General features: G+C 39.4%; 2 protein-coding genes across 10 annotated transcripts in view; one reads left to right on the plus strand and one right to left on the minus strand.

The window, feature by feature from the left end:
- The window catches only part of RNF34 (ring finger protein 34), a 64,734-nt gene that overhangs the window by 5,385 nt on the left and 37,767 nt on the right, over positions 1–21,582 (plus strand). For 2 of the 5 annotated variants that reach the window (XR_012155117.2, XR_012155118.2), the window contains exons 2-7: positions 1,828–2,037; positions 5,849–6,238; positions 6,540–6,608; positions 6,834–7,035; positions 8,366–8,494; positions 13,529–13,800. Coding sequence is in view for 2 of the 5 variants with exons in the window: in XM_073313309.2 (XP_073169410.1) it covers positions 1,828–2,037; positions 5,849–6,238; positions 6,540–6,608; positions 6,834–7,035; positions 8,366–8,553 (1,059 nt within the window). In the remaining 3 variants the exon portion in view is untranslated. Of the gene's footprint in view, positions 1–1,827; positions 2,038–5,848; positions 6,239–6,539; positions 6,609–6,833; positions 7,036–8,365; positions 10,649–13,528; positions 13,801–17,506; positions 17,686–21,582 lie in introns of those variants that run through there. The other 3 variants (XM_073313310.2, XR_013634732.1, XM_073313309.2) reach the window with 3 other exon arrangements.
- The window catches only part of KDM2B (lysine demethylase 2B), a 176,003-nt gene continuing 165,999 nt past the window's right edge, over positions 11,579–21,582 (minus strand). For 4 of the 5 annotated variants that reach the window (XM_073313300.2, XM_073313301.2, XM_073313303.2 and 1 more), the window contains 4 exons: positions 20,697–20,860; positions 19,975–20,136; positions 18,601–18,819; positions 11,580–18,026 (listed from right to left, as the gene is read on the minus strand). In XM_073313300.2, the coding sequence (XP_073169401.1) occupies positions 17,845–18,026; positions 18,601–18,819; positions 19,975–20,136; positions 20,697–20,860 (727 nt within the window). In that variant the 3' untranslated portion in view covers positions 11,580–17,844. Of the gene's footprint in view, positions 18,027–18,600; positions 18,820–19,974; positions 20,137–20,696; positions 20,861–21,582 lie in introns of all 5 variants that reach the window. The other variant, XM_078848977.1, reaches the window with a different exon arrangement.

A 21,582-nucleotide genomic window follows, 5' to 3' on the forward strand; every position in this document is an offset into this window, starting at 1 on the left:
GTTGAAAAATCCAGTATTCTCAGGTATTTCTGTAGTAGGATGAAAATTTTTAACTCCTTTTCAGAAGAGTGTGGGGGAAGCTTTAAATTATGGTAGTGTCCTGGGAGCACTCTATATACAGTTCTCCTATTACGTCTAGTGTAAATTCTGCACATGGTGTGCTTGCAAGATCGGGCTCATTAGATTTGTCTATGAATATTTGGTTCTGGGAGTGCCTATAATGTGCTGAGTGCAGTACAGCTGTAAAGGAACACAAGGTCCTAACCCTGACAATGTTTAGCACCTTAGTGACACATTTAACCAGAGATGTTGAAAACTTCTTACAGGAAAACTGAAGGCACACGGTTTGTGTGGGCTGGAGATGTACAGAATCACTATGAGGGCCATTTCTCATTGAATTTCAAGTTTACCTGAAACTTTCTCTTGGAAAGATTTAGATAAAATATCTATAATTTGTGACAGGGTTTCTTATAGCTTCCCATTGACTCTTATAAACTGGAATCTCAAAATTAGAGGAATATTTCCTATCATATTGAAGGGTACAAAATTCCTGGGTTATATATATTTAATTCTGCATTAAATTACCACAAATATCAGGTTGTTTTCAGTTCATTTTAGAATAAATTTATAAATTCACTTTAGAATGAGTCTAGCTGGTGGCTAAAATGTGAGTTGTGAGTTAGAAACCCGTCAGTCTCCAGATAAAATGTCTGTGCACTTCCATGCATACCTCACTGATAAAGGCTCCTGCACTAGCATTTAATCTTGAAATCACAAACACGCGTATTCCATTTTCTTTCTCTTTAGCTGTAAGAGAATCTTCTCCCTTTTCAGTGTCTTCCAGTGTGGTAAAGGCTTGAAAGACAAAACCGCTTTAAACATACCAATTTAAAATTCGTTGCTTGGTGTTTTCCTTAAAGGTGCATAAATCCTTCAGTCCTTTCACTCTGATTTCCTTCCATTAACTGCTAGTCTTCCTTGTGGGTTCCTGTGTCTTTGCTGACTGATTCTTAGTCTGCTTCTTTCACGGATCCACTCTCCTGAAACATGACGGTCTCAAGTTCTCTACCTTGCCTGCTTGTGCAGTGCCCCCCACCAACTGCTCTCAAAAGAGGCCGTTTGCTTATTTTAACTGCCCAGACCCCAGTTGGGAAGCACAGGACTGAGACCATTCTAAGCGTTATTACTGTGTTAAGTTACTGTACTCTGGGAATTCATACACAGTACTAGTGGGATGATGATGTAATAGAATGAAGCATCTCTCTGGCTTTAAGATTAAACTCGATAAGTTTATGGAGGAGATGGTATGATGGGATAACATGATTTTGGTAATTAATTGATCTTTAAATATTCATGGTAAATAGGCCTAATGGCCTGTGATGGGATGTTAGATGGGGTGGGATCTGAGGTACCCAGGAAAGAATTTTCTGTAGTATCTGGCTGGTGAATCTTGCCCATATGTTCAGGGTTCAGCGGTCGCCATATTTGGGGTCGGGAAGGAATTTTCTTCCAGGGCAGATTGGAAGAGGCCCTGGAGGTTTTTCGCCTTCCTCTGTAGCATGGGGCACAGGTCACTTGCTGGAGGATTCTCTGCTCCTTGAAGTCTTTAAACCATGGTTTGAGGACTTCAATAGCTCAGACATAGGTGAGGTTTTTCGCAGGAGTGGGTGGGTGAGATTCTGTGGCCTGCGTTGTGCAGGAGGTCAGACTAGATGATCATAATGGTCCCTTCTGACCTTAGTATCTATGAATCTATCTATGAAACAAGTTATGCACAGGTAAGACTCTTGAAATGGAGTTAAAACTTTTTGCCTTTACTGTTTTCAGGCGGGAGCCACATCCATGTGGGCTTCCTGCTGTGGGTTGCTGAATGAAGTCATGGGTACCGGAGCTGTCCGTGGCCAACAGCCAGGATTTGGGGGAGGTACTGGCCCTTTCAGATTTGCACCAAATACAGACTTCTCAGCATATCCATCTTCAGGAGCCAGTATAGTCTGCAAAGCCTGTGGGCTTTCATTTTCAGTTTTTAGGAAAAAGGTGAGTATAATTTATTAAATAATGCTTTACTAACACCAACTAATCTGTAGACATGTCAGGAGAGAAGTATTTTCCCCTTTTACAGATGGGAAAACTGAGGCACCAGGAGGAGGGGTTTTAATGATTTGCTCAAGGTCACAGAGGAAGTTGATGTCAGACAGGATTAGAAATTTTCCTATATTGCTTGTTCAAAATAATAACTAACGAAGTTGCTGAACAACTGAGTGAGGGAGAAGCTGAGCAACAGAAAAGTCTCAAATTGACAACTAGTATTGTAGCATTTTCCTTAGAAACAAAGTGAACTTAATTGTGGTCTTAGACCTGTGTCAGAGGAATAAGGTTGGCTAGGAAGTTGAAAACCTAATCCACTGCAGTAGCCTATCAGTTCACTTAGTCAAACAGGTGAGTTAATGAAAAATTTACCAAATAAAATTGATTGGAATTTTGTTTAAACTATGGATGTATTTCAAAACCCAATGTATAGATGACTGACTGTTCTATGTATTTATAGAACAATAGTGTAATCTCTAAATTTAGAGTCAATTTGGCAGGCCAGCATTATCTGGACCACTCAGTGACCCAGTTCTCTGCAGCTAACTTAGAATAAACTGAAGCCCAGCTGTGTCTGATTTACAGAAAATCTAATATTCAGAGATTCTTACAACAGATCAATCTCTTGGCAGAGATTTCCCCATTTTAGTAATCTACTGTGCTCTGCATTCCTTCTGTGGCAATGTGCCTGAGCAGCAGTTAAGGGTCCATAATGTCTCAGTCTAAGCTTTCCTAGAGCTAATTTATTAAAATTCCAAAGAATGTGAGGAGAGAGATATCTAGGCTAATCATGGTAGTTGAGGTAGTCGTGTTAAGGGACTCATGTGACTCTTGGATATACCAATTCCCCCTGCCTGTATGCAACTAGATCTCTTGAATTAGAACCTCTGTTTACCTCAGGTTCTCTAAACTAAACACTGTCTAGAACTTAAGCCTGATTCAGGGTCCTCTGAAATCACTGGGAGCCCTCCCATTAACTTTAATGGGATTCAGGTGAGGCCTGTTCTGACTGGAGAATCAGGAATCTGAGGCTAATTGCTAGAGCTCCTATGATCCCTGTCCTCCAAGTTGTTTCTTAAATGCAGGACCATTTCACTTGTGTCTGAAGTGACCATCAGAGTTGCCCTTAGACCATCCTTGCCCTCAGTCTACTCCCCACCCCTCCCTCTTTCTTGTTGGAAAAAATTGCCATTCAAATTTGTCAGCCTGAAGAGTCAGGAAAAGTAAACTTCTGATTTAAGTCTAACTTCTGCATCTTCTATTTGCTACTGTGGATGTCCCTTACAATTTATTCTCCTGTAGGGTTGACCTGTAATATCTGGAAAGAGAATTTTTCCTATCTTTTTCCCTCCAGATTTTTCCTTTGGAGATATTATTCCCTGTGGTGTCTAGTTTCTTGTGGTAGGAGAGATGAGTTTAGATGCCAATTTAAGACCTTAGCATGTCTCCAGGAAGGGTTGAGTATATAACATTGACTTTTCCGTTTTCATATTAGAAATAGTAAATCTAAATCAGAGCTTTATGTAAAAGTTTGGTGTCTGTAGTTTCCTGTGTTTTTTGTATACAGAGATTATCCTACATGGCTTTGAGTGAAATGGACATGTAGGTAGTGCTTTGTAGTTCAATTATAGTGTTTACAATGTTTGGCTCTACTTAGAGCGTAGGGGACATAAGAGTCTAATTGGAAAATTACCTTGTCCTTTACAGTTCATCTCTTCCCTTAAATATTCTTATCACATTCTTGCTTGAGAGGCTTTTGCAAGCTGGAAAAAAATACAGGGTATATCTACATGGCAAAAACAAACAAATCCACAGCTGTAAGTCTCAGAGCCCAGGTCTACAGACTTAGGCTTGTGTTATGATGCTACAAATAGCCACGTAGCTGCTTGGGCTCTGGTGCCCTGGGATGGGATGGGAGGCTTCAGAGCCCACACTTCAGCCTGAGCCAAAATGTCTACACAACTATCTTTAGTGCTGTAGCATGAGCCTGAGTCTGTAGACTTGGGATATGAGACTTGTTGCTAATACCCATAGTGACATTCTTTTATTATTCTGATGTATAACTGCTTTTAAGAGTGGTTTTTGTTTTTGGTTTTTTGGTTGGTTTTTTTTGAGGTCAAGATTAAAGCTTACACTTTATTTAGCCATTGAACTGTCTTCCCAAAACATCTGGGTCCTCGTCAATATCTTTATAGAGGAGCTCTATGGAGACTTTATTTAGGAAGTGCAACTTATACTTCTAGCCACTGCTTCAGAGGAAGGCATAATTGTCTCCCATGACTTAATTTCCTAATAGCACAGTGTAGAAAGTGCTATCTTCCAGATTCCAGCTTAGAAACTGGTTAGTATCTTGAATCATCAGAACTGAGTCTCAGTAATTTTAAGTATCTTAATGTAGTTCTCTGGGAATGGAAGCGGAACAATACATCAAGGCTTCAATAATGTTTCTAATGGTGCTGGATGACTGTTGCACTGCAATCATTATACATTGTCTTCTGTGACATTGCCCATGTAGTCTCCATTGTCTAGTCAGGGAAAAATGTTTAAAATATGTTGGCTAACATTTTCAGAAACCTCTCTTCTAGTCAAGATGAGGCCTGTGGGAATTGTGTACACTGTCATGTCATCACAGAAAGAGGATGCCTTGTATGCAGTCTCTTAATCAGAATTTGCAGTTGCAGTATCATGAAGGACAAAGAGGCTTCCAATCACAGAGCTGCTATTCTCCAAATTGTTTGCTTTGTGACCCTGCCACTTTCTAGTATATGCAGCTGTTGGTGTATACCTTGGATCTGTATTCTGGAAGTAAAAAGGTACCCCCAACAGCTTTCTGGTTCCTCTAACTTCGGCTACATCAGCTGAAATCGATAAAGTAGAGGGGATGGAAGGTCTGCATGGCTTTGCACAGTTAGTACTTGGGGAGGACAATAGTTCTTTCATATATCTTTCTTCTGCTGGGAAAGCATTTTAAAAGGCCACTCACTTTATATCAAACTTGTCTGAAATTGCTCTTATTACTGTAAGAATTAATGACTAACATCACTAAACCTGAAAGATCAACTTTTTTCATCATTTTTACATTGTGCATTTGCACGCACCTTGTGTATAATCATACTTTCTCCTGTAGTCCTATTTCGTGTGTGTGAAAGAGAGAAACTAAAACATTCCCCAGAAAATAGAAACAGACTTGGTGGCAGGTATAGAACTTTGAAATTGACTAGATTTCAAGTGGGTGTCCTTTTGACTTAACTAAAAGTATGTATTTAAGTTAGCGTTGTCTTGTTAAAATGGATTAACTGTCTTGATGAATGTACTAGTCCTACAAATGCTCTGGAGAGTACCTGCAAAACTGTTTGACAGGCCAGTTTCATAGACCACTCAGAAAACATTAAAAAGAAAAGGAGTACTTGTGGCACCTTAGAACACGAAAAAACCGTGTGTATATAAATCTCCTCACTGTATTTTCCACTGAATGCATCCGATGAAGTGAGCTGTAGCTCATGAAAGCTTATGCTCAAATAAATTGGTCAGTCTCTAAGGTGCCACAAGTACTCCTTTTTCTTTTTGCAAATACAGACTAACACAGCTGCTACTCTGAAACCTGTCAGAAAACATACTAAGATTGTCAGTTGAAAGCATAAGAATAGCAGTGGGTGATTGGGGGGGGGGGGGAGGGAAGGAAATAGCAAATACAGATTTATTTTCTATTCCTGTGAATATCTGGCATACAGTTTAATGGCTTTTTCGTCTTCCTGTTTAGCACGTGTGTTGTGACTGCAAGAAGGATTTTTGCTCAGTTTGTTCAGTCTTACAAGAAAATCTCAGAAGATGTTCTACGTGTCACTTGTTACAAGGGACAGCATTTCAGCGGCCTCAGTTAATGCGACTGAAAGTCAAGGATCTGCGTCAGTATCTGATCCTTAGAAACATACCAACAGATACTTGTCGAGAAAAAGACGACTTGGTGGATCTTGTACTCTGCCATCATGGATTAGGTTCTGAGGATACAGACACTAGTAGCTTGCATTCTTCAAGGTCACAGACTTCTAGTTTTTTTACACATCCATTTTCTCTGTCTGTATCAGTGTCATCCTCTCAAGGAGAAATTACAAATAGAAGAGGAAGCACAGAAAATGGACCACCTGTACAGGTACAGTACCAGTAGTTGTGGTCTTACAATGAACTTATAAAAGTGCTGTCTGCTACTTTTTTTTTTTTTAAATATACCAATGGGCAGGTGTAGGGTCTTCAGGAAATACTTTTTTTACATCCTGCACTTGAAAATGGAAGAACATGGGTAATTGGGACAAGACTGTGATCACTTTAAACTGTAACAGCTAACGTTAGCATAAGCTTTCCAATTTGAGTGTCATCTGTTACCTGTTTTAAAGCATTTTCCTTACTGTACCAGAGGGGGTTGTTTATCCTGATCTGATTCATTGTATATGCAGGGACAAGGTGGGATGCCTTCAGCAAATAACGAAGAGGAGGAGGAAGAAGAAGAAAATGCAGAAGAGCAGGTGAGAAATATGAACCACCTAAAGAGTAAACTAGACCTATTTGGCATCTGACATAGAAAACCATGCAGAGCCTTAACACTGTTAATTTAGTTTGAGTGAACTAGGCTGTGGTGATGCGTGTTAACATCAATATTTGAAAATATTGTTTTAAAAAAAAAGTAAATTCTTTAAACTATAGCAGGGATTAGCTAAAATTAAAAATAAGAAATAATTGGTGTGTTTCAGACCCCTAGCGTGTCCAGAAAAAGAGCAAGAGCATCACTGTCTGATATTTCAAGTCTAGAAGATATTGAAAGGTTGAGTGTTCGACAGCTGAAGGAAATACTTGCTCGTAATTTTGTCAACTATTCAGGATGCTGCGAAAAATGGGAACTTGTGGAGAAAGTGAGCAGGCTCTACAGAGAGAGTGAGGAAAATCACAGGACACGTAGGTGTTCGTTTTTGTTCTTGTTTTTTTTTCTCAAAATTAACTCTTGTTCTCTCGTGACTGGCTTTGACAATGGGTGTTGAGTGCTTTTGTCAGCTGCAACAACTGAAAAGCTATTTTAACTGTACTAGCTGTGTCCAGAATAGCTGAAGCTATGCTAGATCTGGCATGTGAGTTACACTGTTGATCAGTATGTGTTATTAGTTCCCAAGATTGTACTGTTTTGATGACTTTTGCTGAAGCTAAATAAACTTGATCATTCTCACTTCAGCTTTCCTCAGAGTAGTTAAATTGGTAACAACTGCACTATTGAAAACCAACCCATTAGAGAAAATGAAATAGTTTTGCACCCCCATACCTTTCACTGTGGTTTCACAAAGTGTTAGTGGGATTTTTTTGGCATAGAAAAAACTATTTCAGAAGAGAACTCCTAATTTTTAGTGATGTTACTACTTCAGTGATAAAAGCTACACTGGCAAAAATCCCTCTGCCAGGGGACCAGTCTCTCTCTGTGGCATAGCTGTGAAGCCATTGCTAGGACAAGTGATGGTTTTCTGATCAAGTTTCTGGTGTTTTTCCTAAAGCTAGCATTTTAACAAATATGGTTGCACTGTGTTTATAAACTAAGCACAACTGAGTTAAATTGTCACAATTCTGCCACTCAAACAGTTACAGTATCATTTTGGGACAGTTTAAATGTGAACTTCAAGATTTTTTTTCCTGTTTCTCTAACATCTTACAAAATGTGAAAGATTAACACCCAATCTACTTTTCATCATACACCATGACTGCTCTTTCATTTAATTCTACATCTTTACTAAATGCTTCATAAATCTTATGTCCCAATAGCAATTTTTGTAAGGTTGTATTTAGCCCTGTTAATATTGCATACATATCTGTAGTGATCAAAGTCCTTTACAAAGAGGGAGTTAAGTATTGTTCTCCATGTTTAACAAATGATATAAAACTAAGGCCCAGTGGTGGGATGACTTTGACCCTGCTATGACAGTGGGTGTGACAGAGCTGGATTGATACCTGTATTTGAATCCTAGTCAGTACACTTTTCACTGGACCATGTGACATCACAGAGGCTATTTGATCCTAAATAAAGGACAAAACCATACTCTGCATCACTTAGCTTAATCTTACTCAGTTTATAATGGTTGTAAACTAAATCTTTATTTTATCATAGCTTTACTGTAAATGCAGATGAAAATGATATGATGCTGAAATGAGTTAACTTAGTTTCCTACATGTCTAGGATAGAATTTAGCTGCTTTTGCCATGGCCTGAATTTCTCTAAATCTTAACCCTGTCTGTTGATTTGCAGAGGGAGAGAAGATACAACTGCATGAGAATGATGATAATCTGTGTAGGATCTGCATGGATGCAGTAATTGACTGTGTTCTTCTGGAATGTGGTCACATGGTCACCTGCACAAAGTGTGGCAAAAGAATGAGTGAGTGTCCGATCTGTAGACAGTATGTTGTACGAGCAGTGCATGTATTTAAATCTTAAGACCAAAAACACATTTTATAGCCATCCGGAGTTCCTGTATTTCTGGGGGCAGGACTGATGAAGCTTGTTATGACGAACATTAGTTTCAATATGAATCAAACATTTTGAACAGCAGGCTATAGAAGCATTTGAAACACTTTCCTGTATTGTAATTAAAATTGCAGTTTGGTGATATGTACTGCAGGAGCTGCCTGAGTTACCTTATAAAGCCATGAAGTGTTTACAGCAGATCTAGCATCACTTAGTGCTCTCTTCTGAAGAACACCGTAATCATTAGTTTGCTGAAGGGTCCAGTATAGTCAACAGAAAACTGCTTTACCATGACCATATTGTTGGATGACTCTAGCCTGGTTCATTTGGTGCATATGCATTGCTCCTGGCAAATAGACTTGTGTAGTATTTAATAAGCATTAAATAGAATGTAACTGTTCTGACACTAGTGCTACAAGGGTGTTAAAACAGTCGATAAACTAAGATTGTAGAAAGCATTGCCGTTGCATAAAGGTAAAGCTAATCTAATCTATTTTCCTGCTTATTACTTTGTGCCGAATGTCGGTCTGATTACACGTATACTGTCCACTAACAGTCTTTGTCAAAGTGAACTGTGTAGTCCTACAGAGCTCTGTTTAACTGCATCCAAATGCTAATTACTCCATGTTCAGTTTAAGAATAAAATGTAGTCAAAGGGAACAGGGGTTAACTTCAGTGGTCCCAAATTCATTCAAACCTATTCTATTAATTTTGCAAGGACTGAATTCTACATACTAGGAACTTAATGTGAATACAGATCAATTATAGTGAAACTAGTAGATGCTAACTTTTGGGAGTTACAGTATTACAAACCTTAACCATTTTTTTCCAGGGTGGGGATGGGTTGAGAGTAAGGAAGGGGGGAGGGGAGAACTTAAGAGGAATCGTAGCTTTTTTTTAATATGCTGCTTGCTCACAGGTGTTTGAATCAAGACTAGGGTAGTGAACAAAATTGCCAATTACCTGTTTGGCCCCTGTGAAATAGGTTATTCAGTCCAGCTCCTAGATAGTATCAAACCACCATCAGTGGCAATAATTTCTTTAGAATACAAGAATTTCCCTTAAAGGGTCCTGCAGCTCAGTGGGAATAGATTCTGAGGTAAATGAGTGTAGTAGGCAGCCAGTATTGCCCACTACCTTTGTAGGCTAGATACTTAATAGTATAACTACTTTTTTTTTTAAGGGGGAGAGCTAATGGCAGTTATTGAAATGCCTGTGTTATCCAGTGACAACTTTAAGCTGAGTTGAATTTTCACCCACAAGTCTTACTGGGCAAATGCAGCATTGCCATATTGTATAGTTTGGGTTTTTTTATATGTGGGTGTCTTTCAACTTTCTCTACAACCCACTATTCAATTCCCAGTGTTCATCTAGTTTGGGAAGGCAGGTGTTTTGGTAACTGCAGCCATTAGTACATTAAAAATACTTCTGGTTTTCTGTACTGTAGATCATGGGAGGTACACTGCCTCCCATGCCTACTCAGGACTTGAATGCTCTACAGCCAGGACTCCGTAGGGGGGATTTCTGTAGCCTTTTGACAAAGCTGCTGCAGGGAGGGAGTAGGTGCAGGGGGCTTAGCTCTAGCACTGCTGCTTGGTTTCCATTAAATTGTGCTGCAATTCAATCAAAGTGGTAGGTGGTTTTCCATTTTCAACTCTTAGGTGCCTAACTTATCGTATTCTCTCTAAAATAACCAACCAAAAAAACAATCCTGAAATCTTTACTGCACAACATCCTGATAATCATTCTTGAAAAAAACTACTCAGACTTTATGCACAAGCTGGATATTGGCTAAACTAGCAAATCTGTCAATACTTTCAGAAGTAACAGGAAGTATAAACTGCTGCTGCTGTTTGGTACAACTCAATATGCAGTTTACAGAGAATCTTTAACTGACATTACTGCTTATTTTTCAGAAGAGAACAAAACTAGCCTTTTTTTTAAAAAAAACTTTCTAAAAAAGTACTGACTTGTTCAGTTGGTAAGTTAATGTAGGGGAATGTAGCATATACATTACTTCCATTCTGAACAAGGGCTGAGAGTTTAATAAAGGTTTGTAACTGGTCTGGGATCAGTCTTATGTCTTTTTTTAAACTATTCACTATCCTCAAGTGTCATTTGACTAAGTCTCCAGTGGAGGTTAGAAGGGCCAGACTGCATGCTTTTGAGCAGCTGTATAAAAATCTCTTGCACCCCTTAGATTTAGCCAGGTGTGCACAATACTCACACTACAGCTCACCTTGAACTGGACTCTTCAGTAATGTAACAAGATTGAGTACCACCTTGTGAATGACTGAAGGAGTCTGCTTACTTACATTAATAAGCTTCAATGCTATCCTGATGTAGCCAGCCCCCTTCAAAAATCACTTCAGTTGAAACAGGGGCCTTGCCTGAAGCATATCCTGCTGGTGTTTACATCAAGTATAGAGTGATGGCAGCTACTTAATGTATAACAAGTGAAAAAAAGGGGAAGTTGACCATAATATAAATCAGACAGCTAGGAAAATCTTGCTGCTTGGAGCACTGGTACAGGAACCCACAAGGGGAAAGGCAACTCCTTAATCTAGTCTTGAGTGGAGCATAGGATGTGGTCTAAGAGGTAACTATAACAGGACCACTTGGAAATAGTGACCATAATATAACAATTAACATTGGGGGGGGAGGGGAGAAATACCTCAATAGCCCAACACTGTGAACTATACAAAAATGAGGCTTAGTTAAACAAAAGGTACAGTGACTAGAGTGAAATCCCTGCAAGCTGCATGGACACTTTTCAAAGACACCATAATAGAGGCTCAACTTAAATGTATACTCCAAATTAAACACAGTAAAAACCCCACCATTCTGGCTTAACCATGTAAAAGAAGCAATGATCTTTTAAAAAGTAGAAGTCAAATCCTAGTGAGGTAAATAAAAAGGAGCATAAACACAGCCATACAAATTTAAATGTAAAAATGTATTAAGAAAAACCAAAAACTCAAAAGGTAACCACAAAATGTTTAATACTTCAGAAGCAGGAAGCTGGCTAAACAACCCGTGGGGCCCCTGGACAATCAAGATACAAAAGGAGCACTTAAAGACGATAGTAATTGTAGAGAAACTAAATGAATTCTTTGCTTCAGTCTTCATGGCTGAGGATGTTAGGGAGATTCCCAAACCTGAGGAATTGTCACAGATTAAAGTGTCACTAGAGGACACATTGAGAAACTTATCAGTAACAAGTCCCCAGGACCAGATGGCATTCACTCAAGAGTTCTGAAAGAATTCAAATGTGAAATTGTGGAACTATTAACTGTCCTTTAAAGCAGCTACTGTACCCAATGACTGGAAGATAGCTAATGTAACGCCAATATTTAAGAAGGGCTCTAGAGGTGATCCTGGCAATTACAGACCAGTAAGTCTAACATCAGTACCAGGCAAATTAGTTGAAACAATAGTAAAGAATAAAATTGTCAGACACATAGAAGAACATAAATTGTTATGCAAAAGTCAACATTGTTTCTGTAAAGGGAGATCATGTCTTACTAAGCTTTGAGTTCTTTGAGGGGGTCAACAACCCTGGAAAAGGGGGCTCCAGGGGACATAGTGTACTTAGATTTCCAGAAAGCCTTTGACAAGGTCCCTCACCAAAGGCTCTTACGTAAATTAAATTGTCATGGGATAACAGGGAAGATCCTTTCATGGATTGGGAACTGGTTAAAAGACAGGGAACAAAGGGCAGGAATAAATGGTAAATTTTCAGAATGGAGAGGGGTAACTAGTGGTGTTCCCCAAGGGTCAGTCCTAGGACCAATCCTATTCAATTTATTCATAAATGATCTGGAGAAAGGGGTAAACAGGGAGGTGGCGAAGTTTGCAGACAATACTAAACTGCTCAAGATAGTTAAGACCAAAGCAGACTGTGAAGAACTTCAAAAAGATCTCACAAAACTAAGTGATTGGGCAACAAAATGGCAAATGAAATTGAATGTGGATAAATGTAAAGTAATGCACATTGGAAAAAATAACACCACCTATACATATGATACGATGGGGGCTAATTTAGCTACAACTAATCAGGAGAAAGATCTTGGAGTCATTGTGGATAGTTCTCTGAAGATGTCCACGCAGTGGCAGTCAAAAAAGCAAACAGGATGTTAGGAATCACTAAAAAAGGGATAGAGAATAAGACTGAGAATATCTTATTGCCCTTATATAAATCCATGGTACACCCACATCTTGAATACTGCGTACAGATGTGGTCCCCTCATCTCAAAAAAGATACACTGGCATTAGAAAAGGTTCAGAAAAGGGCAATTAAAACAATTAGGGGTTTGGCTAGGACTTTTCAGCTTTGAAAAGAAGGGACTAAGGTGGGATATGATAGAGATATAAAATCATGAGTGGTGTGGAGAAAGTGAATAATAAGAACTAGGGGCCACCAAATGAAATTAATGGGTAGCAGGTTTAAAACAAAAGGAAGTTCACTCAGTGCACAGTCATCTTGTGGAACTCCCTGCCTGAGGAGGTTGTGAAGGCTAGGACTATAACAGGGTTTAAAAGAGAACTAGATAAATTCATGGAGGTTAAGTCCATTAATGGCTATTAGCCAGGATGGGTAAGGAATGGTGGCCCTAGCCTCTGTTTGTCAGAGGGTGGAGATGAATGGTGGGAGAGAGATCATTTGATCATTACCTGTTAGGTTCACTCCCTCTGGGGCACCTGGCACTGGCCACTGTCAGTAGACAGGATACTGGGCTGGATGGACTTTGGTCTGACCCAGTATGGCCATTCTTATGTTATTGTAGAAAATTGATAAGGAAACCAATGGGCTACAGCAAGAAACTTAGGGCCAACATCCTTAAGGAATTTAAGTCTATTAAGAATAAAAAATCCTAACAATGGTACTGGTCCATTACTAGAAGGAAGTGTTACAAGTATTCAGTAAAAATATTTTTGTATTTAGGAAAAAGAACAAGTACGTGCTATGATACTAATGGAGTGGAAAGAGTTTCTCAGGAGGATGTTAAACAGCAACTGCTGAAGTCAGACACTTCAAAATCAGTTGGTCCAGATAACTTGCATTCAAGAGTTTTAAAAGAGCTGATGGAGAAGATTGCTGCACCACTAATATTGACTTTTTCAATAAGTCTTCAACCAGTGGGGAAGTTCCAGAAGTCTGGAACAAAACTAAGGTTGTTCCCATTACTTAAAAAGAGGGAAAACAGGATGACCCAGGTAATTATAGTTCTGTCAGTTTATCAATCCATCCCAGGGAAGACCACGGAGCAGCTGACACAGGGCTTAATAATTGATTGGCATTTTTATATTACATTTAACATGGGTTTATGGAAAATAGACAGGATCTGTCTCTTTTAGAGGAACCAAAGGTAACTGTAAAGGTAACTGATGTAATATATTTAGACTTCTCTAAGGCAGTTGACTTAGTACCATGAGACATTATGATTAAACTACCATGATATAACATTAACATGGCACATATTAAAACTGGCATCAGTGTAACTGTCAATGGGGAATCATCACTGAACAGCCCTGGTTCTAGTGAGGTTCCAAAGGGATCAGTTTTTGGCTCTATGTTATTTGATAAAAAATGTGGATCACCTATAAAAAAAATCCCTGAAAATTTGCAAATGACACAAAAGTTGTAAATAATGAAGAGTACAGATCACAGACATAGCAATCTCAATTACTCAGTAAGATGGGTACACTTACATGTTTTAATATGGCTAAATCTAAATATATCTCTCCAAAGAATGAATGCTATACTTACAGGCTGGGGGACTCTAGCCTGGGAAGTAATGTCTCTGAAAAAGATTTGGGGGTTGTGGTGGATAATCAACTGAAAATGAGATTCCAGTATGACACTGGCCACCAGACTAATGCCACCCCATGGCACATAAACAGAGGAATCTCAAGAGCTGAAAGGTTATTTTATCTCTAGTTGGCACTGGGGCAACTGCTGTTGGAGTACTGTGTCCAGGTCTGGTGTCCACTATTCAAGAAGAATTTGGAAAATTGAAGGTGTTTCAGAGAAGAGCTACAAGAATGATGAAATGATTAGAAAACATGCCTTATAGTGAAACTCAGAGCAGTAGTTTAAAGAGAACGTTAAAGGATGACGGTCTGGGTTACAGTAGTTGCAGTTGAACAGCAAAATCCTTTATCAACTCCGATTGCAGGCTTAATCGCCATGAAACTGGAGGCTGATAAGCCTCTTTTAGAATCACTCAGTACAGTCTGCCTGACAGCTGGAAAGAAGTGAATTAGCAAACTGATTGCAAAGCTTTATTTTAAGACAAAGTATCTGCCCTCCAGAAGCTCCGAGTTCCCACAATGGGGACAAGTAGCAGCACGTAAATGAAAAATCTAGCTCTACCTCTCCTATAAATTAAGTATAGAAAATGAAACTTAAGCAAGAACTATAAACATGCGAGTACCATTTCCCCATAACTCTCAGGCAAGTCCAAAGTTTTCTAAAGAGGCAGGCCCCAACTGGTGCCCCATTCTCCAACTCCCCTCTTCCCCCAAGGGGATTGCTTCTTCGGCCACCTGTCAGGATTAAGTCAGTCATTTGCCTCTATTTTAGCTACTACATAGGCACTAGACAGGAAAAATGTAAAAAGGAAATGGACAGGAGCACAGTAACTTCTTTTTCAAATTGATTATCCCCTACATATAAATACCTAGATCTCATAGTTCTTATCAGTAGATCTTACAGCATCTTACAAAAGAAATACTATTACACCCACTCTGCAGATGGTGAAACTGAGTGAGCTTGCCTGATGTCAATTTTTTATGCAGGGCATCTACCAGTTGTTTAAAAACAAAACACTTCTATAAAGCTCAACATTAATCCAGCAACTAATGTAGCAGTTACAAAATCCATGCTGCTTGGCTACCTCCGTTGTTTAGTCACTTGCTGCATTACACCGAGTTGTACTGTTTACTTACCTGAAGGTTCTTAGAGCAGAGATTATGTCTTGTACATTCTGCAATGGTCAGGCGCACTGTTGGTTCTCAAAATGTTCATAGCACAGGACAGATATTCCATTAAAGCTGAATTTTGAAGTAGCAGAATTAGTCAGTCATTCTTCAGAATAAAATCATTTCAAATAAAAGCAATTAAGAATGGCAGTAGGGGGTTCCACATCAAGATGTATTCACTTTATAAGTAAAGATGTTTTTTCTAACTACCAGCACTGCAAACATAACAGGAGAGATGAGTCATGCTGGGATGAAAATACGAGCTTAGATGAACCACATCTCACAAGTCCAACAGTGAAAGTGCTTCAGTCTATTCTGACATTTTCCAGGTCTTCTTATCCATCCTACCATTTTCATTTTTGACTGCCAGTGCACATGGTTTCACTGAACTGGCCACAGGAGTACATCCAGGTCTTCTCATAATAAATTGAGTGCCCTGCAATATACAGGTAGTTGTGTGCTCATCCTTCCAACATTCATTACCTTGCACTTGTCAAAGAATTTCATCTAGCAGTTTTGCTTCCCAGCTAGTGAGACGTTAGGTCCTTCTGAAATTGTTCATGAGCTTTAGTCTCGTCTCATCTAAATAATTGTGTTACCTGGAATTTATGCCATTTTACTGTTTATTATTTTCTCAGGTTATATGTGTATTAAACACCACAGGTTCTGGTCCAGAACCTTGGAGCTTTGTCAGACTTTTTGGAAATAAAATGATCAACTCTCTCTCCTTTATCAGCATGCTTAGAGAATTCTGATATATTAGAGAGACATGACTTTATGTATCACAACTAGTGAAAGATGCTTCAGGCCAGAGTAGGTCACTTTACACTTGTGCAACCCTGGAGTGTTTTGTGTCCACTGTGCCATTTTCTGCTCAATGGTTTTGCTTATGCATAACTGAAACCTCACGACTGATCACACACAAAAAGAAATAAAATCCTGCTCACCTCAGTCTTAGTTGGTGGCTTTGCATGGCTAAGAGCAAAACACAGTGAACAATCTGGTTTTGTTCCTAAAGGCAGAAAGTCATGACTGAGTACACACAGGGAACAGAGCTGTTGCGTAAGAAAGCGGTATGCAGTTTTGTTTTTAATAAAGTTACTCTTCAGATGAGAACTGCACTGTAAATACTTTTGACTCTGCATCAAACAGAACAATTTTTATCAATTCAAGTTTGAATAGAAACCCTCTTAGGCTTTTTGTCTTGTTTTTGTACAATTGTTTATACAAATTCAACAAAGGTAAAACTGCATCAGGAAATTCTACGAAAACAACACCTTACAACAATGGCACTTATCAATGCAGAATTTTACAATCAGGAAATAACCATGTTATAAACCTTAAATGAGAACTCAACTCACACTTCAAAGAAAGAGGAAAAAAAGACTATGCTTGACCATTTATTCTACTGCTTGACTCACTGTATAAATTAATTTAATATTGAGTACAAGAGCTCATGCTACAGAGTGAAACCCTCCTATGTGCAAAAGCTGAAACTGGAATTTTTAAAATTTTGAGAAAAAGGTGATTTCTATACAGATAAAACTTGGCATAGTGTCTTACTTCAACTATCATTTACACCTTATTTCCACAACATGCTTATGTCACTTCTGAAGTATACAAAGCAGGATATAAACTTCCATTAAAACATGCTTTAAATTGAAAGTATTAACCTACTTTTCCTGACCTGGGCACGTTTGCGGATGGATACCTTGTCTACGAAGTATAGGTTAAGTTCTCGCCTACTGTAAAGATAAAAATTGGCAATCCAAAACCAAAACACTGGTAATGCATTCAAACATTGCATAAATAACTTTTAAACAATTTTGTACAAAAATAGTTCTGCATAATGTAAGATGTAAAACCAAACGTGGTAAGGAGGCAGAAATGCAGCGTGTGGTCCACTTTAATGACACCGACTTTTTTTTGTTGTTTTAAGAAATGAAGAGCAGAAATTAAATTTACACTACCCAAGCACATGCTGTGGTACTTGAAACAACAGGTCAGTCGTCTTCTTCCAGGTGTGAACATTTATCATCAATAACAGTCACCTTATGAATTTGCATAAGAGCCAGTGCAGGACATCCCAGGTAGACTGAATTAAATGGCACAGGTTGAAATTCTTAACATGGGTAGTTTTAATGATGTTCTCTCCTTGACAGGACTGTAAAATCCAATCTTTGATATTTTCTGGTTTCCCAATTGAAAATAAAATCCCTACATGTTCTTAGCCCCTTCCCCACCCCTTGCCCCAATATTTACACACTTGTCCTTTAACTAACTCAGTTTTTGAAGAAGTTTCTCTTCCACCTGACCAAACTGAACACTCACAGACATCTCTGCTATGAACTGCTCACAGCCTTCCTTTGTCACTTGCTTGCAGTACCTCAAGTCAATTTGACATATGTTTCCACAACGTTTAAAGTAGGACAGGCACTGGTCAGTAACCTTATTGCAATCTGTCAGGAAAACAACAAAGGGGAGAGAAATTAATCAATTTGTCTTAATTTGTCAATACAACGACAACTTATACAGACTGGTGACATGCCCCCATTTGCTCTTGTATCATTGCACTGGTCAATACAATCAATGGGTTAAAGCCCACCAGCTTGATGACAATTCTCTGGTCTTTGCAGCCAGTTGTGTCACATTGGATAAAAATGCAAAACAAGCCAGTTTCATGAGTGGTGGCAGAGGGGGCTTACAATCACACAGGGAGGATGGATAAAGTAAAGTGTGGTGGTTTCTAGCCTGGAGACAGAAGAGAGTGAATTTTCCAGCATAAAAGAAAGCTAAGTGGACAAAGGAGAATTGCTAGTTGGTTTTCCCCAGGAAGGTCAGGTGAGCTAGCGGGGGGGGTATGTGGCTAATAGAGTGTATGAAGCTCTTTCAGGGGGAAGGAGGGAGACAGTTGAGTCAACTCTCTCCCCTGCAATTCGTACTCTTATATTTCATACAAATCCAGCATCTCTCATGCCACTACAAGCTCTAGTTCAATTAGGCAGAGCCTCATTCATACCTCCAACCACATACCTGATAAGTTAATTTCAGTTAAGGAATCACGCGTGGTGGTTCCTACTGCAGTCAGCAGGTTAATAGACTGATCTGACACATGGTTACAGTAACTAAGATTGAGCTTGGAAAGCAGAGGCATGTGCCTAATGATCAATCGCAAAGAAGCATCTGTAATATCCAGACCAGCCAAACGCAGCTCAACTACGTTCCGTAGTTTACTTCGGTTGTCAATTTGACCTGTAAGACAAAAGTTTACAAAAGTTTTTGTTTGTTTTTTTAAACTTCTCTCGTTTTGCAATCAGCAGCAGACTGAAAACCAACCCCACACAAAATGCACTGTAACTTATGGTGCCAATGCCCCCAATTTACTTAAATGGACAGTTACACATACACAGAAGTGATTTAAGTTACCTACTGTTTCAAGAAGCCCTCAAGGTAACCATCAGTGAGAGTACATTTTCCTCCTGTTTTTTTCACTTTTAGCTTGTGCATTTGACAGCACTTTATCTAAAGTCCTTTTCACTGTTTCCCCTGGCAGTCAATCACTTTCCCCTTTTGCATAGGTTCCACACAATAATGGGAACAAAAGAACAAAAACTGAGGTCTGACAAACCCAAGCCCAACTCAACAGTGAGTCAAAATGGAAGACTGAGACTTATTTCAGCTCCAGTCGTGCAGTCTGCGAGATGTGAAATGCATTTTGGCTCAATATTTTTGATGATAGCTTTGTTAATGATTTTGATAGAACTATTTGTAGCCATCAGCATGCAAGAGTCTAGAATAAATTTCCTGTTTGCACGGGCATATGAACAAATCCAAACCCTGATGGGGGAAAAGTGTGGTCCCAGTAAAATAATTAAGGGTCCAAAGACTTTAATGGAATTATTCATAGGAACAAGCACTATGCATTTGCAAGTTTAGATCCAGCATGTTTGGTAGATCACACAATATTGCTCTGAGCTGATATGAGGCCTTGATAAGGCCAAAAAAAAGCTACTGCTCCTCTGAACTGAAAGAAAAGATTTCCACACTTTTAAAGTATACACGTTTGCAGCCCGAATGGAGGAAAGTCATTTGTTGGGAAAGCTGGCACAGCAGATGAAGTGAGTGGCCAGAGGCCATAGCTTGTTATCGAGGAACTTAGCACAGGATGTCCAGCACTGTAGCTGTACTGGCCCACACATCTCACATACGTCCGCATTCTACAGAACAGGGCCCAGACGGTCAGCTAATGTAAACTGTAGTAGCAACACTGAGGTCAAGGAGCTTCGCTGATTTATTACAGCTGAGGATATGGCCCCAAGAAGTGTCGTGTCCCGCAAGCCAGCTACCTCCTATTGGCACATGAAAGACACTTGCCAAGCTACATTTATTAATAAATCCATCTGTTACCTGGCCTGTTATCTGTTGGTGGTGACAAGAGGTCTCTCATTTGTGCATCTTTTAATCCTTCCACCCACTGAACATCCAGGGTTCGGAGTAAAGGACAACTGGAACTACAGAGTGCTGAGACAGCTATCCATGAACACCCTGATAACAGCAGGTCTCGTAGACCTGGAGATACAAACAAAGGAAATGCCATAGTTGATCCTAGTGTAGAGTCCAATTTAGGTTAATTTTAAGGATAAATGTAGCACTGGTGACAGATCCTGACACTCAAAGAGTCTGCAATCTTCTGACCACAGAACAGAGCTAACACAGGCAGCGACAGGGCAAATGTCCCCGCAATGCCCTGTCACTGTACTTCACCCCTGATCTGGAATATCCACCACTATGGGTGACTGTCTCCCTGGAGACAGAGTTCTCCATCACCCATTTGACCCTAAACTTCTCTTAAGAGGCTGGCTAACAAGGCTGCTTATACTAATGATTTGGACATTTTTCCACTAGGACCTATCCCACTCGTTTCACATAGGACTCTGAACAATCACCACAAAATTTCCAGTCATACTATTGCTGTAGGATTCTGTGTCCTAATACTTCTCTCTGAGGCCACTTAGATCCCTTTTGTATCATTTTAAATTTTGTTTCATTACACATTTCACAGAGATTTCTCCCTAGAGACCCCATAATATCTAAACTGGGATCAATACACCAGTCACAATGTCACTTACCTGGGAGTCTGTTGATGAGCCAGCTCAGCTGTTTTTTAGATATGTTTGTCCAGCTAAGATCAAGGGTTACAGGCTGTCTCCTGATAATGCCACTGAGCATAAGTGGAGTGATGGATTTACAATGGTTTAGATCTATTTTGGTCCACAATCTTTTATCACAGCACCTACAATAACACCACAATTGTTAATTTGGTATTTGGTTTGAATTTTGTAATGTCTTACGAGTTAAAAATAGCTGAGAAACCAGTGTATGTATTTGTAATGGCAGCAGCAGGGAGATCTGTTTGAAGAGGCTAGGGAGAGCTCATGAATACATTCAAGCAGAGTCTGTTACACAAGTTGAAAGCTTCTTCAAGTGTTTTCATCAAAGCCAAAATGTAAGGATTTCTTCCCAACAGATGAAACCCTGTTATGGGAGGGATTTTCAAAAGCACAGTCCCATTGACTTTCAGTGAGACTGTGCTCTTAAGTCACTGAGGAGCTTTTGAAAATCCCATCGTATAGCTTCAACAAACCAGAATAAGTTCTTATTTTTCTTAGCCTTTGGACTTGAAGGTCAGTTTTGACCAAGGAGGTGCTACTGACTGTTCCGATTTCCCCAGTTTTCCTTTTAGCTAAACTCGTGAGTCTTGTAAGATTGAAATCTCCATCTCTTGCTCTGCATCTCTATTTTAATCCTACACACACAGCTTCTGTGTCTCTGCCCCTTCCATGTTGCTATAGTTTGCTATGTGCAACAGAGCCATGCAAAAATCCTAACGAACTTGCGAGAATTATCTAGCATTAGGAAACACTGTACTTAGCTGGAGAAAATCGGTTTACAAGCTTCTTGTAAAATCACAAAGGAATCCACAGTGGAAGCAATTCCATGGACCTTATTCTCCAC

Source organism: Lepidochelys kempii, chromosome 15 (assembly GCF_965140285.1).
Source record: "Lepidochelys kempii isolate rLepKem1 chromosome 15, rLepKem1.hap1, whole genome shotgun sequence".
Lineage (NCBI taxonomy): Eukaryota > Metazoa > Chordata > Testudines > Cheloniidae > Lepidochelys > Lepidochelys kempii.